Source organism: Humulus lupulus, chromosome 5 (genome assembly GCF_963169125.1).
Source record: "Humulus lupulus chromosome 5, drHumLupu1.1, whole genome shotgun sequence".
In the NCBI taxonomy this organism is placed as follows: Eukaryota; Viridiplantae; Streptophyta; class Magnoliopsida; order Rosales; family Cannabaceae; genus Humulus; species Humulus lupulus.
This window is the reverse complement of record NC_084797.1, coordinates 234509959-234530244: the sequence shown is the minus strand read 5'-3', so window position 1 is coordinate 234530244 and position 20286 is coordinate 234509959. Positions and strand designations below refer to the sequence as shown.

The 20286-nt window shown below is 33.8% G+C and overlaps 2 protein-coding genes across 2 annotated transcripts; one reads left to right on the top strand and one right to left on the bottom strand.

Annotated features, from left to right (window-relative positions):
• The first annotated feature begins 2215 nt into the window (after positions 1–2215).
• Positions 2216–5238, top strand: LOC133780096 (protein ALP1-like). The gene is made up of 5 exons (XM_062219974.1): positions 2216–2322; positions 2504–2663; positions 2763–3041; positions 4433–4664; positions 4760–5238. The coding sequence occupies exons 1-5, from the start codon at positions 2216–2218 to the stop codon at positions 5236–5238; spliced, it is 1257 nt and encodes a 418-aa protein (XP_062075958.1).
• Positions 5239–15144: 9906 nt separating this feature from the next.
• LOC133780095 (putative disease resistance protein RGA3) lies at positions 15145–18543 on the bottom strand. The gene has a single exon (XM_062219972.1). The coding sequence runs from the start codon at positions 18541–18543 to the stop codon at positions 15145–15147; it is 3399 nt and encodes a 1132-aa protein (XP_062075956.1).
• Positions 18544–20286: the final 1743 nt, after the last annotated feature.

The following is a 20286-nucleotide window of genomic DNA, read 5'->3' as shown; positions in this document are numbered from 1 at the left end:
TGCCAAAAAACTATTTCTTTAACTGCAAAAAATGGCTGAATAGTAAAGTCTTAAGCAGAAGCTGTGGCCATGTGCCATATGTATCTTCAAGGATACAAGTGTTCTTTCATATAATCTTGTGCAAGTAGGAAAGGACTCTACAAAGCCAAGGAATTTGGTGGTAGCTAGCGGCTACCCTCATACCCAATAACATTAATATTTATGATAACATAACCAACATTAGAATTTATATAAATGGCAAAACATCAAGTAAGAATTTGCCAGTTCAATTTTTCCTAGGAACCACTCAAAATGACGTCACCAAATTAAAAACTTGTATTAGCTATCCATATAGACAAATTTGTGATTCTAAAACTCACAAGACCAATAAAAAATAAAGAATAATCAAGTAAGACTGTAAGAAGTGTGCTTATCACGATAAGATCCATAGCCAGCTGACTTCATTCAGAGTTTTCTATCTTCACAAAGAAAACAATCTGAAGGATAGTTTCATTAAACCTCTACAACTTCAAGTTACTTATGTTACTAATCATTGTTTCGTTGTTGTGTTTCAGATTCACTTCCAGTTATAGGTTCAGGATGCAACCCCCGAAAGTACTTGTCTGGCAAATGTGGAACATTGAGTAAAGTGGGTGTTCTTATTGCAGGTAAAATTTGTAATTATTGCATTATTTTTCTCTAATTTTTCAATTGAATTGATTATTATATCAATGTATTGCTTGGCAATCTTATTTTAATTTATGTTATTCTTTTGGTATTGCTATGTGTTTGTCTCAACTTGAAGTTCATAAGTTCATCGTTACACTAAAATATAAATTACTTTGATCACATTTATTAATCCTATGTTACATAAAATTTTACTGTGATATATATTAGGGTATATATATGCAACATTTCTACTTATTTATCAACATTACCTATTAACATAAATGAATAGTCAAGATTGCATTCTAGAGTAATCATATTTGACTGTAAAAAAATTCTATGTGTATAAATTTGTAAGGATTTATATTTTTTTCATTACATAAAGATGCTTCTGTTGAGAGTAGGGAGTTGTCCAGTGCAATGGATTTTCTTGGAATAGATTTTGGAAAGAGAAGACATAACAATGTTGATTTTCTAGGTTGACATGCTAGATTGCTCTTCTATATGGCATTAGGCATTGGGCAATGTGCAATGGCCAAAGTTGAAGTGTTTTGTTTGACTATTGCCTCATCAGAGACCTTTCCTTTATCATATGATTGTGTAGGCAATGACAGGGCTGATCTCAAGGAGTGGGGTTATAAGATAATAGGAAATAAATAGGATTTATTGATTATAATATTTGTGTTTAGTGTCTTATTTGAAATATGGCCATTGAGATCACAGATGTTGATGATGCATGTTTATGGGGACCAACTGTAGAGAAGATTTTCATCAATATCATGGATGATGAAGTGAATAAAGGAAATATGGCAAGTGGTCAATTTGGCTCAAAAACATGGGCGAAAATTCTTGAGTAGTTGCAAATTAAAAGTAAGCGGAAATACTTAATTAAACAAATTAAGCAAAAGTTCAATAGGTTGCGCACTAAGTATCGCGAGTTTGCTGAGTTGTTGAAACAAACTAGATTTGGATGGGATCGTGAAACCAATACTGTGGTTGCTTCTGAGGAACTATGGCAGAATTATCTAAGGGTAAGAACAAACTAAGTCTATTATTTATATAAAAAATTAGTCTTGAATCAAATTAAGTGATGAAACTAGTTTTCTTTTTTATTTTAGGCACACCCAAAGGCATCACAATATCGCAAGAAAGGATGTGATCATTTTGTATTGTTGGAACTAATTTTTAGTAAGTCAACTGCCACTGGTTAGTTCCATCGTTCTGCTACTTCAGGTCCGCCCAACACTGATGATGAAAGGGAAATGGAGAATGAATTTGATCACATAGACGCCCATGATATTGATGAGAATGATTCTACTAGTTGCTCTCGGCTTGTTAATGATGTTTTTTACGTTCAACAAAAAATTCAACAACTACAAGTACAGAGCGAAGAGCTAAGAGACAAAGATCACAACAAATGAGTGATGCAATTGTTGCATGGACTGAGGTAGCTAAAGTAAGAGCATAGGCCACTTTAGCTAAAGCTGAAAAATACAAGAGTACAACTGAAGGAGGAGGAAGCCAAAATCATGAGTTTTCTCTCACAAATTGTATGCAAATCCTCGAAGGAATGGAAGAAGTCAGTGATGATGCCTACATGAAAGCTGTTGAGAAATTTAAGGATCCAGATTGGAGAGAGATTTTTATTAATATGTCTACTATTAGAAAGAGAGCTTGGTTAGATAGGCTTTGACTATACTGTGATATGTTTGACTGTGTAGGCTTTGAGTTTTACTTTATGTGTGCTTGACATTATTATAGTATGTTATGTTAAGATAATCTAGTGGAGACTTTGTTATTGGTTTCAAATACGTATTGTTTTTTTCTAAGTTTATTATGCATGTCAAATAATTTGCAGGATTCAGAGTAATCAAATGGATGATTCTAGTTCATCTTCTGCAGATAGTGATTTTAATGATTTTTCAGATTTTTTGATGCTAAACTTTTTAAGTGATTACAATGAAAAGTTTATTGAGAAAATCCCTCAAAGAACATCTTCTTTATGTGGAGAAGATTTTGTGAGAGAGTTATTAGGTGGTCATGAGAGAACATGCTATGAATTATTGTGAATGGATAAAAATGTATTCATCGAGCTATGTACTTGTTTAAAACAAAAGGAATACATTAAGGACACACGAGAGATTAAAGTTGAAGAAGCAGTTGCCATTTTCCTTATAATTGTTGGTCAAAATGTGGGAATGAGACTTATAGCTGACCGATTTCAACATTCGCTAGAAACTATTGATAGGCACTTCCATTTAACATTAAAGGCAATATGTAAATTAGGACAGGATATCATTCGACCAACTCAATCTTCGTTACCTTCTCATATTGTCAACTCCTCAAAATACTACCCACGTGTGGATGCTCAAATTCCACCAAGGGAAAATATGGGGGTCTGTCCTCATGTAGCCTCAAGCGATCCGAGCCACCCAATACCTTTCCCTCGGCCCGTGTCTCATAGGAAGACTTAGTAAAGACGCACCAAGAAATTTGAGGGGTCACGCGAGGCCCTGCCTCGCTCTCAGCACGCCCCCGCGAGGCCGTGACACCATCTCTGCATCTTGTGGGGGGCCTGTATGACCCGCTCGGCCATGCCTAGGTGCGAGGCCTCGCATTGCGAGGACATGCCTAGGCGCAAGGCCCGCCTCGCTCGAACACGCCCAGGCGCGAGGCCCCGCCTCGTTCGGACACGCCCAGGTGCGAGGCCCCCCTCGGTCGGACACGCCCCGCCTCGCTCGGACAAGCCAGGCGCGAGGCCCTGCCTCGCTCGGACACACCCAGGCGCAAGGCCCCCCTCGCTCGGACACGCCTAGGCGCAAGGCCCCGCCTCGCTCAGACACACCCCAGGCGCGAAGCCCCGCCTCACTCGGAAAAGCCCCAAGCGCGGGCCCCGCCTCGCTCGGACACGCCCAGGCACGCCTCAGTCTTAGCACGTCCACGCGAGGCCATGCCTAGGCCGCACGCACCGTCTTGCGTGCAACGTCTTGGCGCGCCCAGCAGCCTCTCGGGGGGCATCTCGTGATGGCCTCGTCTAAAGGGTTACGCATATATGGAGACCTTGCCCCAATGGGTCTCGCCCAAAGGCCCCGCGTGCGTTATGCCAATATTCGAGGTGGCCCACAAGAGACAAAAAGAATAAGAACAAGGTACCTCTAAAGGGGTACGTACATGCCTGCAAGGATCATGGGACAGGCCTGACACCTGTACCCGACAAATAGTGGCGGTTGGGAATAGTATGAGGAGTGGCTACTCCCCACCACGTCTCTGACACCCGTACAAGGTAAGTAGTGGAGTCATGACCGGGTACAAAAGCTGAGGTGCTCCCACGAACTCTGACCATGTACCAGAGCTGACACCACTACCCCTGGAACCACTCTTCTCTTAGTGTACTCGTGTACCATCTGGTCCCCTGGACCACCATGTACCCAGGGCCATTAGAGACCACTATAAAATGGACTCTAACTCCACCTGAAAGGGGGTTGGAAAATTTACTGTAGCAAGTGCACCATAGTGAATGAACAATTGATTTCACCATTGTTCTTCTGCAATTGTTCTTGGAGTTGATACTTGAATTTCTAAGGCTTTTCCATTGATAATCTTTACTTTGCAATTTTTTCCAACTTAACTTAGTTGACGAGTTCTCACCGTCAACACCATGGTTTCAGGTACTTAATATACATCCAATGTATTATAACTTTATATATAAATTATATTTTCACATAGTTTTAGTTTACATTTTTCTTCGATAAATGTTTATAATGGTTTTGGATTTTTGTACTATCAGAATTGCATTGGTGCCATTGATGGAACACATGTGAGTGCATGTGTCCTTACAGATAAGCAAGTCAGTTACAGAGGTCGAAAAAACGTGGTAACACAAAATGTCTTGTGTGCTTGTAACTTTGAAATATTCTTTACTTTTGTATCTGTTGGTTGGGAGGGAACCGCAAATGATTCTAGGGTGTTTATAGATGCAATTACGCAACCTAAATATAAGTTTCCATTGCCTAAAGAAGGTATTGAAAGCCTAGGATTGAATTATTATTTTATAATTTATGTGATGGTGCATATAGAAAACTAATTTTTCTTTTTGACATGTTTTATTATGTAGGTGAATACTATGTTTTGGATTCTGGGTTTCCATGCACAAAAGGTTTTCTCCCACCATATCGTGGTGAAAGATATCATTTGCAAGAATACAATAGTGGACGTAATCGACCACGTGGTATGAAAGAACTATTCAATTATAGGCATTCTTCTCTTAGGAATGTCATTGAACGGTGCTTTGGTGTACTAAAAGCACGTTTTCCTATATTGAAGATGATGCCACCTTACAAATTGAGTAGACAACCTTTGATAGTTATTGCTTGCTGCACTCTTCATAATTTTATTCATCAACGCACACAGTATGAACATATGTTTAGAGAATGGGAAGAGAAAGAACTTGAGGGTGAAGACAACTTAGAGGAAGCTAACACTAGTGTGTCAAGATGTGAAGTCAATTTATCTGATGAATCTGCTGCAGCAATGGCAAGATGTCGAGATCGTATTGCTCAAGCTATGTGGACAACTTATAATAATATAAATTAGTCAACTATATTTTATTACTATAAAATAATTTTAGTATTCAAATTGTGTTTATGGGGACATATTGTAGATTAATGGTGATTTTCTATATACTTTAGATTAAATATTTTATTTAAAATTTAAAATTTCTCATATTTTTTAAGCATTATAATATTTTATTGATATTTTACTTGTAAAAATTATTTAGATATTTTTTAGATTATATATTTTTTCAAACAATATGATATATTGTTAATTTATATGAAAATTAGCAATATTATAACTAAGTTAGATTAAATATGTATGTGACATATTGCCTTTTTATTAAAAAAAATCATAATAATAAGTATTAAAACAATTATTGTAAAAAAAAATGTTTTCTAAAAACTGCTTGTTTTTTTATCATCCAAACATGTTTTTGATTTTTTGGTTTTTGAAAACTATTTTTAGAAAACAATAGCCAAACACCATTATATTTTGAAAATTACAAAAACTGTTTTCTATTCTCATTTTTGAAAACACAATTTTGAAAACAGAAAACATAAAACAATGCCAAACACCCTCTAAGAAACTTGTATGTTTTATTATCCAAAAAGATTTTATTTCCTCAATTAACCAAATAAATAATTTTAGTCATATCTCACACAAGAGTACCATCTTAAGATTTTTCAATAAAATGTAAAACCTCATTATATTTTAAGCCACTTAAATCTTAATCCCTTAATCCATAGAAAGTTATATTATATTTACTTTAAGAAAAAGAAACATGATTTGACTAGTGAATTATGACTTAAATTTTAAAAAAACCAAATCTGTCCAAAACATAATTTGATTTGACCACCTTTTTAGAAAAGAAAAAAAAAACTAATAATCTATGGGGTATTTCTTAGTCAACACTTGCAGGGTTTTTAATTAATATAAAAAGAGTCCAAATAATTAAAACCATCTAAAAATGTTTATTTTAAACTAGTCAAAACATTGCTCAAACATGCACTCTTCAAGCTGTTCGTTTTTCACTCTAGCTTGCACATCAATCACCAAAAGCTTATAACTTGACCTAGACATAACGTTTCTTTGGTGTTTCAAAATGCTAAAATCAAGTACTCTTCTTAAATAATGAAATGTTGAAAGTCCCATTTGAATAATTTTGACCAATAACCTAGTGTTTGGCCCGTTGGAAGCCACTATAACAAAACCATCTTGCCAGCAAATAGTTTTGAACATCTAAATTGGAAAATTTATAACTTCCAAACTATAGTGAATTTTTAAAAACTGTTTCATGGGCTTAATATTCAATATGTCCAGAACATTCAATATAATTTCAGCCAAAAATAATAATTTTTTCCCACTCAACTAACTGTTCAAAGTTTTAAGGTCGAAACTGTCAAACCCTAATCCAGCTTGCACTAGATTACATGGTTCAAGATGTTAAAATAACGTACTCTTTCCAAATAACGCATTACAAAAAATTCATTGAATAATTAGGTAGTTTAGGTATGATTTAGCCCTTTGGAAGCCATTGAAATTTTTTGGCAGCAAACATGCATCAACCAATCCAATGGATCTTTGGATTCCAAGCTACCAAACACCACATAAACCACACGCATGCATCATCAGCCCAATAAATAACCTTATTACAACCCAAATAGATAATTTAACTCACAAAACAACAATCAAATTCAGATTTGCTAAAGCCATTAAAATGTTATGGTAAGAATCAAGATTTTTACCTCTTTATGTTCAAGCCTAAGAATTAGACACATAAATCCCTCAGGGTTTTGGATCACTTCTCAACACTTCACACACTCAAATCCCTTCCCATAAACACTAAGAATCAGATTATAGAGCTAGAAAAAGAAAATAAGAGGGATGCTTAAAAAGAATTTGCTCTAGGGTTTGCCTCTTTTGAAAATTTCCTTCTAAGCTTGTCGATGGAAGTGGTGAGTTTTAAACCAACATGCATAGAGTTTTAGGACCCTTAAAGGTTCGGTCAACATAGGAAGAGAATGTTTAAGGGATGGTTACCCCTAATCAAAGAGAATGTATCCACTATATCAATACATTGTGATAGCCAAGCAACATTGACTAGAGCATACAACAGAGTGTATAATGGGAAGTCTAGACACATTAGTCTAAGACATGGATATGTAAGAGAATTGATTCAAAGAGGATTCATATCAATATCCTATGTGAGAACAAGTGAAAACCTGGCAGATCCTTTCACTAAGCCACTAACGAGAGATTTAGTGGCTACATCATCTCAAGGGATGGGACATAAACTCCCTAAAGAGATTCACGATTGATGGTAACCTATCTTAACACTAGTTATTTAACTAGTGTAAGGTTCGATAGGTAACAACAACTCAGACAAGTGAATATTAGTTGTACTCAAAACAAGTCCCATCTGAGATGTTGAGTACCTGTGAGTTACCAAGTTGAGGGTTAAAACCGATAGATTTTTTAATAGATTTCAGTCTTGTGAAGCCAAGTATTTTTTGGTAACAAAATACTGTAAGAGCTCTATCTATATGGACCTAGGGGTGGTGCAGCCTCTCATGAGAATTGGGAGTATTCTCAAGAACGTCCATGAATGGAAAGTGCACATGGCCATTAACAGTGCAAATCCAGACATAGAGGTCTCAAATGAACATGGCAAAGGTGTGTGTGTGTGTGTTATCACTGATTTGTTATTATGGAAATTTGGTTCGATGCCTATTGCAGCCAAATTTTCAACAAACTTTGTGATAATTACACTATATTAAATTCAAGTTGAAGAACACTTTACTTTATGCATTAATGCAATGACTTCTATAGGAGAGAGTTATTATTTAATCAAGTGGGTGAAATGTTATATTTTAAATATAATGTTGATTGATTAAATAAGTGTTACAATAGTGAACTATTTAATATAGTGGGGGGATGTTATATTATTTATATAATATGATATTTAGATTAAATAATGTGACAATGTGTCACATATTGTAACATAGAAAATGAGAGTTACATTTTTGGATAATGTGAATTTTCAAACATGTAACATATTTGGAGTTACAAATTTGTAACCCCCAAATAATGTGTAGATTTGATGTTACACATTTTGATTTGAATTTATCAAAGCCATAAGTGATATGGTAGTTGGAGTCATGATTTTAACACCCATAATGTGTTTGGAGGTTACAAAGTCATGTGGGAAGAGGATAGAGCCGTTTGGAAATGGAAAAATTGAGTTTTGTTGAAATTGGACCTCTGGTCGCAGCCACGAGTGTTCCAGGCCACAGCCTGGAGAGCCGAGACTTACGGCCGCAGCTAGGAACATCTCTGACTGCAGCCAAAAACGATGGTAGCCAATTCCAATTTCTTTTTTCCATCTTGAACGGTTCTAACGAATCATGTAACTCCCAAAACTCATTTTTTTTAATTCCATAAACATCCAATTAAGCATTGGTACATGGGGTTGGTGGAATTTGAAATTCAAAGGGTGTCTCAAAACTCTATAAATAGGAGCCTATTGCTCACTTGTAAGACACTTTATTTTCTATTTACTAGAGCACTTGGCTAGAAATACACCAAATGACTTGATTACTCCAGAGAGCTATTTATATTTTGTGAGAATCCCTTAGTTCTTGAGATAGGGGGAAATAAGCTTTTGGACAAAGGTTGTAAACCTTGTTCCAGTTGTTGATCCCCAATGCTCTTCACTTTGGTTGTGTGAGTGATAGAGTGATTTCCTTTTTGTTCTTATTCTTACATTGTTTCTTCTCTTTATTTTCTCTTTGCATATTTCCTTGTATCTTTTGTTTTTAGAGATGTAGTCTCTTCTACATCTTTCTTCTACTACTTCTAGTTTATTTGTATATATTGTCTAGAGTTGTATTTTTTATTATTCTCTTCATCTACATATTTCTACATTTATTTGTAATTTTTGTTGTTGAGTTGTAATCTTATTTAACCAATCACCTTGTCATTTGTATTATTTTTCTTAGAATTGTAATAGTCTTACAATTTTCTATTGATGCAATATTATTATCTCCAACACAAATCTAGATTGTGTAGCTACATTGACACTCAAACTTCAAAATTTATCAAAAAAAAAAAAAAATTCAACCAATAGAAACTTACAATATCTTAGATGATTGTAATATAGGATTCTTTTCATTAGCGAGTGAGACCCAAACTTTGACAACTCCATTTTAGTGTTGTTTTAGAATGTATTTTTGTGGTAATCTTGAGTATTTATGTTTGTTTTGTGCAAGATTACGCTTTTGTTTGTCTTTTTTGTAGGTAGGTACTTTGGATCATGAGCTAAAAGTGAAAAGAAGAAAAAATGGTGGAAAAAAGGAGCTTTTGGTGGTTTTTCGACTCAAATTGGCGCCAAGGATGAATAATAATAAGTTTTGAAGAAGGAAGGATGTCAAAAGGTTAAAATCTAAAAGAAAAAAAATGGAATTAAAGTCGCGGCATAGGCTTAAGGGTCGCGACTCTAGCAAAGTCAGAGACTGAGGGTTGCTGAAAGGAGTTAGGGTCGCGACTTGGTCAATAGAATCGCGGCGCTAGTAGAAATCAGAGGCAAACCCAAGAGGTACATGGAGAGGTGGGCCACGACTTGGGTTTAGAGGGTTGTGGCGCCTGGAGGGCTAACTAGATTTTGAAGAGCTTTAAACAGACATGGGTTGCAACCTATAAAAAAACCCAGGCGATTCACCTATGAAAAAAAGAGGAAATTGTGTTTTTTGGGTATAAATTCATACTTTAGGGTTTAATTAGGGTAAGGTCAGATTTTAATTATGAATTTAGAGATAGAATTTGATTCTGAGACAAGATTTTCTACATTTTCATATTTTTTATTTCTTCTTCAAGTCTTTGAATTATATGTTTCTGAAAAATTATTTTGTTGTTTTAGTCATGTTTGATATGAACTAAACACCTCTATCTAGGGGTTAATGTAGTCACTTGGAGTTCTATTTAAATTTATTTTTTTTCTTTCCTTTTGATGTACCATGAGCGTATGAAAAGTAATTGAGAATGAATTGTAATGGGGGTTTATTTGTGGAAGTTTGTGTCATTTATAGAAGAAAATTTGAGAGAGAAAGAAAGAAAAAAGTATATTGAATATAAACTACACTCCAATTTGAAAATACAAAGAAATAAGTTTGGGAAAGTGTAGTATCAATAGAAAAAAAATGAAAAACAAGGAAAAGAAAAAAAAATCAGTTTATGAATTTCTCTCAATGTAAGAAAAATTTGGGAAATTTTGGATTGTGTTTGGGGTTTGCAAGTAGAAACAAGATTGGTTTGTTTGGTTTGTGTGCTTATAGTATATTTGAGCCTAAATGATTTCTTTTCATCTACCTTTACCTAAGCCATTCAATTATAAGTTGTGAAAGTCCTATTGATTTCTGAGCATGTGTTTTCTACATTAGTGGAGACTAGCAAGTATAGCAAACTTATGGGATAATGATATTAATTGATTGTAATGAAATTTTTTTGGTGAGCATGAATTGATTCAAATATATTTTATTTATTACTCATGATTTTGAGAGATTTTATTTTTGTTTGGACTTAAGTGAATTGGAAGAATGTTTTGACTAAATTCTGGATTGTAAGTTGATTTTCCTGAAGATTATATACGTGTGTTAGTCATCATAGCTTGAGGAGTGAATTATTATTGTCGGCTTGATTCAAGTGTGTTTGTAATTTAGATTTTTAGTCGAGTCTGTTTATTGTTGTGTTCTTTACTCAAGGGTGAGTAAAGAGTAAGTTTGGGGAGTTTGGTAACTCCATTTTAGTGTCATTTTAGAATGTGTTTTTGTGGTAATCTTGAGTCTTTATGTTTGTTTTTTGCAAGATTACGCTTTTTTATGTCTTTGTTGTAGGCGAGTACTTTGGATCATGAGCTAAAAGTGAAAATAAGAAAATATGGTGGAAAATGGAGCTTTTGGTGGTTGTTGGACTCAAATTGGTGCTAAGGATGAATAATAATAAGTTTTGATGAAGGAAGGATGTCAAAAGGTTGAAATGTGAAGAAAAAAATGGAATTAAAGTCGCGTCATGGGCTTAAGGGCTGCGACTCTAGCAAAGTCAGAGACTAAAGGGTTGTTGAAAGAAATTAGAGTCGCGACTTGGTCAATAGAGTCGCGGCACTAGTAGAAATTAGAGGCAAACCCAGGCGGTCCATGGAGAGGTGGGCCGCGACTTGGGTTTAGAGGGTCATGGCACCTAGAGGGCTAACCGGATTTTGAAGAGCTTTAAAAAGACACAGGCAACGATCTAGGAAAAACCCAGGCGACCCGCCTATGAAAAAAAAGAGGAAATCGTGTTTTTTGGTACAAATTCATACTTTAGGGTTTAATTAGGGTAAGGTCAGATTTTAATTACGAATTTAGAGATAAAATTTGATTCTGAGACAATTTTTTCTACACTTTCATATTTTTTATTTCTTCTACAAGTCTTTGAATTTTATGCTTCTGAAAAATTATTTTGTTGTTTTAGTCATGTTTGATATGAATTAAACACCTCTATCTAGGGGTTAATGTAGTCGCTTGGATTTCTATTTAATTTTATTATGATAAACTATTGATTCTTCTTCTTTATTCTAATCTATATAATGTTTGCCCAATGCTAGTAAATATATGATTAATATTTGCTTGATTTATGATTTTTATTTAAAATTCGAAAGATGAGAATTGAATATGCTATCGTTATATAGACATAGGTTACATATTTGACGACAGTACCTGTATGCCTTATGTAGTAATTAGGTTTCTATGCTTAATGTCTGCTATATGTTTAAGTTTATTACAGAGATGTAGAAAACGTGCATATAGGTTGAGTTTGTATATCTTGAAAAAGAATAGGAATCGATTTATGTTAACTTGCTATTAGAATAGGAAGAAAGAAATTTAGAACTGATTAATAAAATTAATATAATGAAAAGTTGATGAAGTTATTACCCTAGGTATTTTTTTTTATTATTAATTTTTATCGTTTGATTAATTGTTTTGTTTTTAGTTATTGAAATTGTGTTTATAGTTAAATCTATTCATCTTAATTTTACTTGCCAAATAGAAAGTAAAGAACGATTATTGGTAATTGGTTAATAGTCTCTGTGGGACGATATCCATTCTTCCAGAATTTATTACTTGACACGACCATGTACACTTGCGTGCATATTTTATAGATCAAACTTCTACTTTTTTTTTTCTTTCAGTATCACCGGTGCAAGAATGAAGTGTTTTACAAGCAACATAGGAATATAAATCTACAAGTATAATTGATGTTAGAAATTACATAATAAATAAATGTTAAAAATAGGTTCAACATAAAGCATTAGAATCATACTTCATTGCAATGTTCAAGGGAGCTCATAATATTTTCATAGTAATGCATTTTCCTCCAAATTTGATGTAGTGGTAAATTGGAGTAGGAATCGGGCAATAAGTATTTGTATTGTCAAAATTAAAAAAAAAAAATTAACCCACCAAATATAAAATATGCTCTGATAGAAAAGAACAAAAAAAAAAAAAAAAACTCACCATATTTCGAACAGGAAGATACCAATTCTTATACTCTTTACATTTTTCAACCTCTCATCCTCGTTCAAGAATGAAGAAACCATAGTAACAATTTGCATTTACCAAAAAATAAATTATAACAATCACGTTAAAATTATTAATATATACAAATGAATTACCTCAGTCTCCAACTCCCTTTTAGGTCCAAGATAACGGAAGTCGGACCATCGTAAAAAACTACACTCACTTTTAACTATAATTTCCTCATATTAGATCAAATAAGAGGCATTAAAATATATTGAATACATTGACAAAAAATATATACATTAAGAAAGAAAAATTTACATTTGATCGAAGTTTGAGAAAATGTATTCTAGCACTTCTCTATCTTTCGGTCTTAAAGTATTACTGAGTTTAAAATGTCCAAAGAACACAACATCATCTTGACTAATAACATGTTTTTTTTTAAAATAGTGATGGTGAGGCTTTTTCTCTAATGGATTCACATATCAATTTTTTTTCTCATATCTAGATGGAATTTTATCCTTGACTTGTAAATCCAGTTTAATAGAGTTTAGTTCATCTCTCAACTCTTTCAGCTCATGTTCAATTATCCTCCATTCCATTTCTGATTCCATCACGAATTTCTATACAAAAAAATTGATGAAGATTATCAATCTATAAGAAATAATTCCTTCAAGACTAAGAAAATATAAGTTTAAAAATTTTACATGATGAATTTTTTAAAACTTTAAAACTCTTCACATTTTTAGTTTATTGAAGAAAAATAAAATACAAAATAATTTTTAATAATGATGTTTTAAAGAAATTTTTTAAAAAAATCTAAATTTTTAAAACCTTATAACCTTCATTGTAAATTTATAACCATAATAATTGATACAATCTAAGAAGTTTGAATATTTTTCGAAAAAAAACTATCATTCAATTTCAAATTTGACATTGGGAGAAAAAATATGATAATTTGTTTGTAAAAATAAAGAAAAAAAAATAAAGAATCTTAAATGAAACACTTTAAAATATTTTGAGCTTTTTCATCAAACACTTGCAAAAAAATTGTACTTGTGGATTTTTACTAAATAAGTTTTTCAAGAAAAATAAGATTCTAATCTTTTTTAATTTCAAATCCTACATAACAAATAAAAATCAGTTGGATTTTGTTTTTTAGAAAAAGCTATATTAGTGAATTTCGAAATATGAAATTGGAGAAATAAATGATAATTTATTTTTAAAAATAAAGGAAGCACAAAAATGATTGAAAATCTTACAAGAAACACTAAGAAAAATCTAGAGCTTTTTCTTCAAACATTTTTAAAAAAGAAATTGTTCTTGTGAGTTTCTATTAAACAAGTTTTTCAAGAGAAATAAGATTTAGTCATATTTTTTAATTTCAAATCCTACATGACAAATAAAAATAAGTTTGAATTTTTTTTTTAAAAAAAAAGTTCTAGTAGTGAATTTCGAAATATGAAATTGGAGAAATAGATGATAATTTGTTTGTAAAAATAAAAAAAAGCACAAAAATGATTGAAAATCTTATAAGAAACACTATGAAAAATCTAGATTTTTTTTTATCAAACACTTTCAAAAAAAAAATTATTCTTGTTAGTTTTTACTAAACAAAATTTTCAAGAGAAATAATATTTACTCATCCATGTGAATTTCAAATCCAACATAACAAAAAAAAAAGTTGGATGTTTTTTGAAAAAAAATAGAAATTCTACTAGCGTTTTTCGAAAAATGGCATAAACTTGAAAACACTTTAAAAAATTGAAGCTTCTTCAATAAACAATTTTTTTTTTAAGATGAGTGAATTTTGTAAAGAAATATATATAATATATAAAATTTTTGAAATAGACATCATTAATTAATTAGCTAATTAATTGAAGTTGACAAGACATGAGTCATTGATCCATAAAGAATGAATCTATAAAGAATATGAAATGAACAATAGATTGAAATATGAAATCTTGAAATGAATCTTAAATAATGATTTTTTAATTATTTAATTAAATTAAAAGATGTCCGCTATGTGAGCAAGTAGTCTATTACCAAGTTTGAAAATGTCAAAAATAATATTAATTAACATCTTTAAATGTGGATCATTGGATCTTAATCCAATAACTATTAATTGACAATCTATCCATGAGAAAAAACTCAATCACCATTAAAAGTGAACTTTATATATATTTATATATATATATATTAAAAAAAACTGAGCACTTTTTTTTTTTGGAGCCATATCAGGTAGCATACACACATACATAAAATTGAGAATATTGAGATAAAGATACAACAATCCCTTTTTTAAATTATTATGATTTAGAATGGAATGAATAAGATAACATTTATTAGAGAGATAATTCCCCACTTAACACCCCATTTGTTTATCTCTTAGGCCTCACACAGAGACATTTGGAATGTGAGTTATCTTGTGCCAGTCCTCTCCTGTTTCCTTCTCACACCGTTCTTGTAATTTTGGGCAAGACTGAATGGACAGTTTTCTTAAGTTAGTGAGCTGTTGAATGCTTGCTGGTACTGACCTCAAATTTAAGCAGTTTCCAATGAATAATTCTTGAAGTGATGTCAGGTTTCCAAGCCAGTCAGGCAATGTTGTAAGATTTGGAAAATCAGATATAATCATTGATTCAAGTGAAGGGAGATGTTGCAAGGCCTCAGGCAAAAGTTTCATCTTAGGAGATGAACATTGAGAGGCATAGTTGCCAAAATGGCCTGACATGGTCAAATGCCTGAGTGAAGAAAGATGGTCAAGATCATTTGGAAAAATCTCCAACTCAGGACAACCACTGATGTCTAAAGATTGAAGGGCGGTGAGGTATTGAAAGCTTTCGGACAAATATTTGAACTTCTTACAGTTTACAATTGAAATGCATTTCAGACAACTTGGATTTTGGAAAATTCCATCAGGTAGGCACTCCAGCTCATCACAACATTTTATGTGCAGTTTCTCAATAGAATTGACACCCTTTAGCATGTCATTAGGCAGCTCGTGGAGGTTAGGGATATATGATATTCTAAGAATTTGTAGAGTGGTGAGGTTTTGCAGCATCTGATCTGGTAGGGAAGTAATGTCATCAAATTTGTGCAAACCAAGAGAAATGAGACCAGGGAGATTTGAAATTGAGTTCAATATTGTCTTGTTGGACTTCCATAGTTGTAGCTTCTTGAGTGAAGGAATGCAAGGTAACATCATCAGTTTGTAACAATGACTAATGTAAAGCTCTGATAGACATGGAAACATTTCTTCTCTTCCTTTCTCATTTCTTGATAAATTTGCTAGATTTGGCAAATTTCTGATCATTAGATTTTCCAGCCGCATGAAACCTCCTAGTGAATCTCCATCATAAGATCCATTATCAACATACTGAACAAGATTCATTTGATGAATATAAACATATCTCAAACTAGGAAGTTTGTTGAAGGCTGGGAGTTGTGAACAGTTGTTGCAATTAGAGAGAGTGATACTAACGACATTTTCAAGGATTCCATTACTCAACCAATGAGGAAAGCCAACACCTTTGTAGTTTTTTATCTCTAAAATTGTCAAAGTTGGGGAAGGTTCAAGGGCTTCAAGAACTTCATCAACTGCATTAACTTTCAATTCATATGCTTCCGTGCCCCAATACAAACACAATTTGTTGATGTTCCTCTTCTCTATTATATTGGCCTTTTCAGCATCTTTAGGACTAATCACTTTCTCGAGGCCTTTAATTTCTAGATCACCGCCGAGATTTAAGCCTTGCAATTCTTCCAAGTGACATCCTCTTCTGCGGCCAACTATGAACATGCTCAAAGTTCTAAGGCAAGTTAGTCGCCCAATGTTACAAGGAAGTTCAGATAATTGGACACAACCAAACATGTTAAGGTGGCGAAGACTTCTTAAGCAACTTAAATTCTTAGGCAGCTTTTGAAGAAAACTACATCCGATTAGGTGCAAAGTTTGCAGGTTTTGTAGGTTGCAGATTGACTTTGGAAGGATTCTAATATCTGTGTATGAAAGGTTTAAATATCTGAGATGCTTGGTAGTTTTGATCAAAGATGATATGGACGTTATTGTAAAATACTCAACATCAATAGCTCGCAAAGAAGGAAAATTCAGGTCACAATTGAAGTTGACTGTATGGCAATCCATGGATAAGAGCATCAAAGTTCTTAAAGATTGAGAAGAGGGTATTTTGTTGAGTGGTCGGTGGGAGTATGCACATGTAAGGTACCGCAACCTCTTTGGTAAGGTAATTGGGCTATCATGGTGGAGCTTCATAAAATGAAGTTCATCCTCCATTACAGAGTGGGCAAGATCATGAACTAGATTATGCATCTTGAAACTCCAAGTGCCGAAATAATCTTTCTTATAATCTTCAAAAAATGACCTCCAATGTAGTTCATTAAATATATGATTACCAATCTCTTCGACCTCTACTTCTCCCTTTGTAGAAATGAAACCATTAGCCATCCATAGATGAATAATGCGATCCTTGATAATTCTGGAATCTTTTGGAAACAAGGCGCAAAAGGCGAAACATCGTCTTTGTTCTATTGGAAGGTTGAAGTAGCTCAATCTCAAAGCTGGCAAAAGAGAATTCTCATCCTCTGATAAATTCCACAACTCACTTTCCATCACAGAAATCCACTCATTTTCCTCACTTTTGAATCGCATCAAACCGCCTAAAGCTTTTGCAGCTAGTGGCACTCCCCCGCACTTCCTTACTATATATTTCCCAATTTTTACTAGTTTCGGTTGCGGCTCTGTCTCAATACTGAACGCACGTTGCTTAAACAGTAACCAGCAATCTTCTTCAGATAAACCAGACAAATGATGCATTTGAATTGTTCCCATGATTGACGCTACCTTCTTTAGGCGAGTAGTGACGAGAACTGAAGAACCATTCGATCCACATGCCAATACATGTTTCAATATGTCCCATTGTTCTTGTTCTTCATTCCATACATCGTCTAAAACAAGCAAAAACTTCTTCCCTCTCAGCATGTCTTGGAGACGCCTCTGTAAAGGATCCATGTCCAATACTTCACAAGTGCTTCCGCTCGAACATTCTATAATTGCTTTCATCAATCTCTTCAAATCAAAATCTTGAACCACACACACCCATAGTTTAAGCTCAAAATTCCCACTAACTCTCGCATCATTGAATATCAATTGAGCTAGTGTTGTCTTTCCTATGCCTCCCATGCCTACTATGGGGTAAACCACTATATCCCTACACTTTATTGTTTCGTTGACTAGAAACTCAACAATCTTTTCTTTATCTTCTCTTCCATAAACTTGTGGTTGAGTAACAATAGAACCAGTTTGGTGTCTATTTGCTTGGATTTGTCTTTGATTCCCAATCAGCTCATTCAAGTGAAACTTGTTACGCTCATTTGCAATCTCATCCAATCTATCTCCTACCTCTTTCATTTTTTTTGCGATTTTCCTTCGAAACAAAGAGTTCATTGGATCAAAATGGAATAAAAAGAAAGAGCATACCTTTTGCTCCCATCTAGAGTTTTGCCTAACATACTCCAACCGAGAGGTCTCCATTCCACAGTCATCCAAAACGTCATCCAACACATGAGCAGCATCACTAAGTTTATGCAACCAATTCTTGATTGCTCGGTCACTCGATTGCTTCTCCTCCGCATCCGCAAGCACGGCGCGAATTGTCGACAGCGTGCTTGACAGTTTCTCCATCTCTTTGTTGACTCCACAAAGTAATCCAAATTCTTTCTGCACCAGTGAGTTTAAGTTCTCGAACACAACATTAAGAAGAGCATCAGCCATTTTCAGTTTTGAAATTGGGAAAATAATACAAGATAGTGAGCCTGTAATGATTGATTAACACAAGGAATGCCTATCTGAGATTATGAATCATGAAAAGTCAATGCTGCGATATGAAAGAAGAGGATGGAATGTTGAAAGACCTGCTTAAGTTAAGCACCCTGTTTTCTTCTTTCAGTACCTTGACTTGTTCAATAATTGAAAAGTACAATACACGTGAATTCTTTCGATGGACGTTTGTTTTTCTTTATGAATACATAAAATTAAATTTTTGGTGTCATATAAATTGGAGATAAACTAAAAATAATTCATCAATTATGGTTTAATATACGTTCAAGCCTCTATTTTTTAGTAAATTCAAAAGTTTCACATTTATTTTCCATAATCAAAATTGTATGAACCATGTTGTTGAGGTGAATGAACGAAAAATTAAAAAGTCCTATTAAGTAATAATGTCACGCCCTTGCAATTTGTTTGAAGCTAATTTGTGTTATTGTGACTTTTCTTCAAAAATGAAGAGCTACCATCATAAAACGAACAATAAAATAAGCATCCACTTCTTTAGATTTGTAAGTGTCTTACTTTGTGTTTTCTGTATTTTGGCAATTTCATGATTCATATGTTAGTTTCTTAGTTCCATCTGTTTTGTGTATCTTGACAGAATTTTGGTTTATCTTCTGTTTTGCCAGTTGCATCTGGCTGTTGGACATTGTTTTAATTGACTGCTTGCTTACGTGGCTTTGTCTGAATATGACTGTATCATTAGGTTTCGGGTTTTTCAGTGGTAGCTGAATTAATTAGTTTCTCTAACGATTTTCTGTTTGGAGCATGGCTGGGTTTTTGAGTTAGTTAGATCTTAGTTCTATAAATATATGGGTTAATTGATTTTCTCAGCCGTGGATTATGTGGTATATGTTTTTCGTATAGTTTGTTTTTGGTTATCTTTCTTTTACAGGTTGAAGAACTGAATCTTGAGAGGTTGTTCATCCATGGCTAGTTGTGATTGTTCATCAAGCTGAGTATTGGAAGAAAGCTGGATTTGCAAGAGTTCAAGTGTGAAGATTCAACTAGTTCAAGCTAAGGATTGTTGCAAGAGAGACAAGTATAGATGATTTACTGTGTTGATTGTAAATTGAGAGATACTGTGTAAAACTTGCAATTCATATCTTAGTGGATTTCTTTCTGGACTAGGTCCCAAGGATTAGCCATTACTTTGTGTAGTGGTGAACCTTGTAAAAATTTCTTGGTGTGAATTTTTACTTGTTCTTGGTTATTTCTTTAAATCTTGTTTTTAATTTGTCAAGATTATAGATTCTTAGGTAGTGTATCACCTTCATTTTGGTATCAGAGCCTTCGTAATTCTTGATTACTGTTTCCTGGGTGTTTTAGGTTGGGTGATTTGTTTGCCTTTGATTCTTTGTGTTCTGCTGATCCTCTTACCCTCTCTTAGTGTCTTCTTCGAGAGTTTCTGTTTCTTTTTCTTGTTGTGTTCACAGTCATGGATATGTTTAGAGAAGGCGGATCTACCACCAGACCTCCCATGCTTGAAGGGACTAACTATCCTTATTGGAAAACAAAGATGAGAGCTTATCTTAAGTCTGTTGACGAACGAGTTTGGATGACTGTTTCTGAGGGATGGACTCCCCCAACTGAGAAAGTGGGAGATGTTGACATAGCTAAGGCTGCCAGCAAGTGGACGACTGAAGAAATTGAGAAGGCCAATTTTAACTCTAAAGCTCTCAATGC

Excerpts from the sequence above, each read along its gene's own strand:
- LOC133780095 (XM_062219972.1), bottom strand. The coding sequence starts at position 18,543 with ATGGCTGATGCTCTTCTTAATGTTGTGTTCGAGAACTTAAACTCACTG.
- LOC133780096 (XM_062219974.1), top strand. The coding sequence starts at position 2,216 with ATGGAAGAAGTCAGTGATGATGCCTACATGAAAGCTGTTGAGAAATTT. Across the intron at positions 2,323-2,503 it reads ACTATTAGAAAGAGAGCTTG|GATTCAGAGTAATCAAATGG; the intron begins GTTAGATAGGCT and ends AATAATTTGCAG. Across the intron at positions 3,042-4,432 it reads CACCAAGGGAAAATATGGGG|AATTGCATTGGTGCCATTGA; the intron begins GTCTGTCCTCAT and ends TTGTACTATCAG.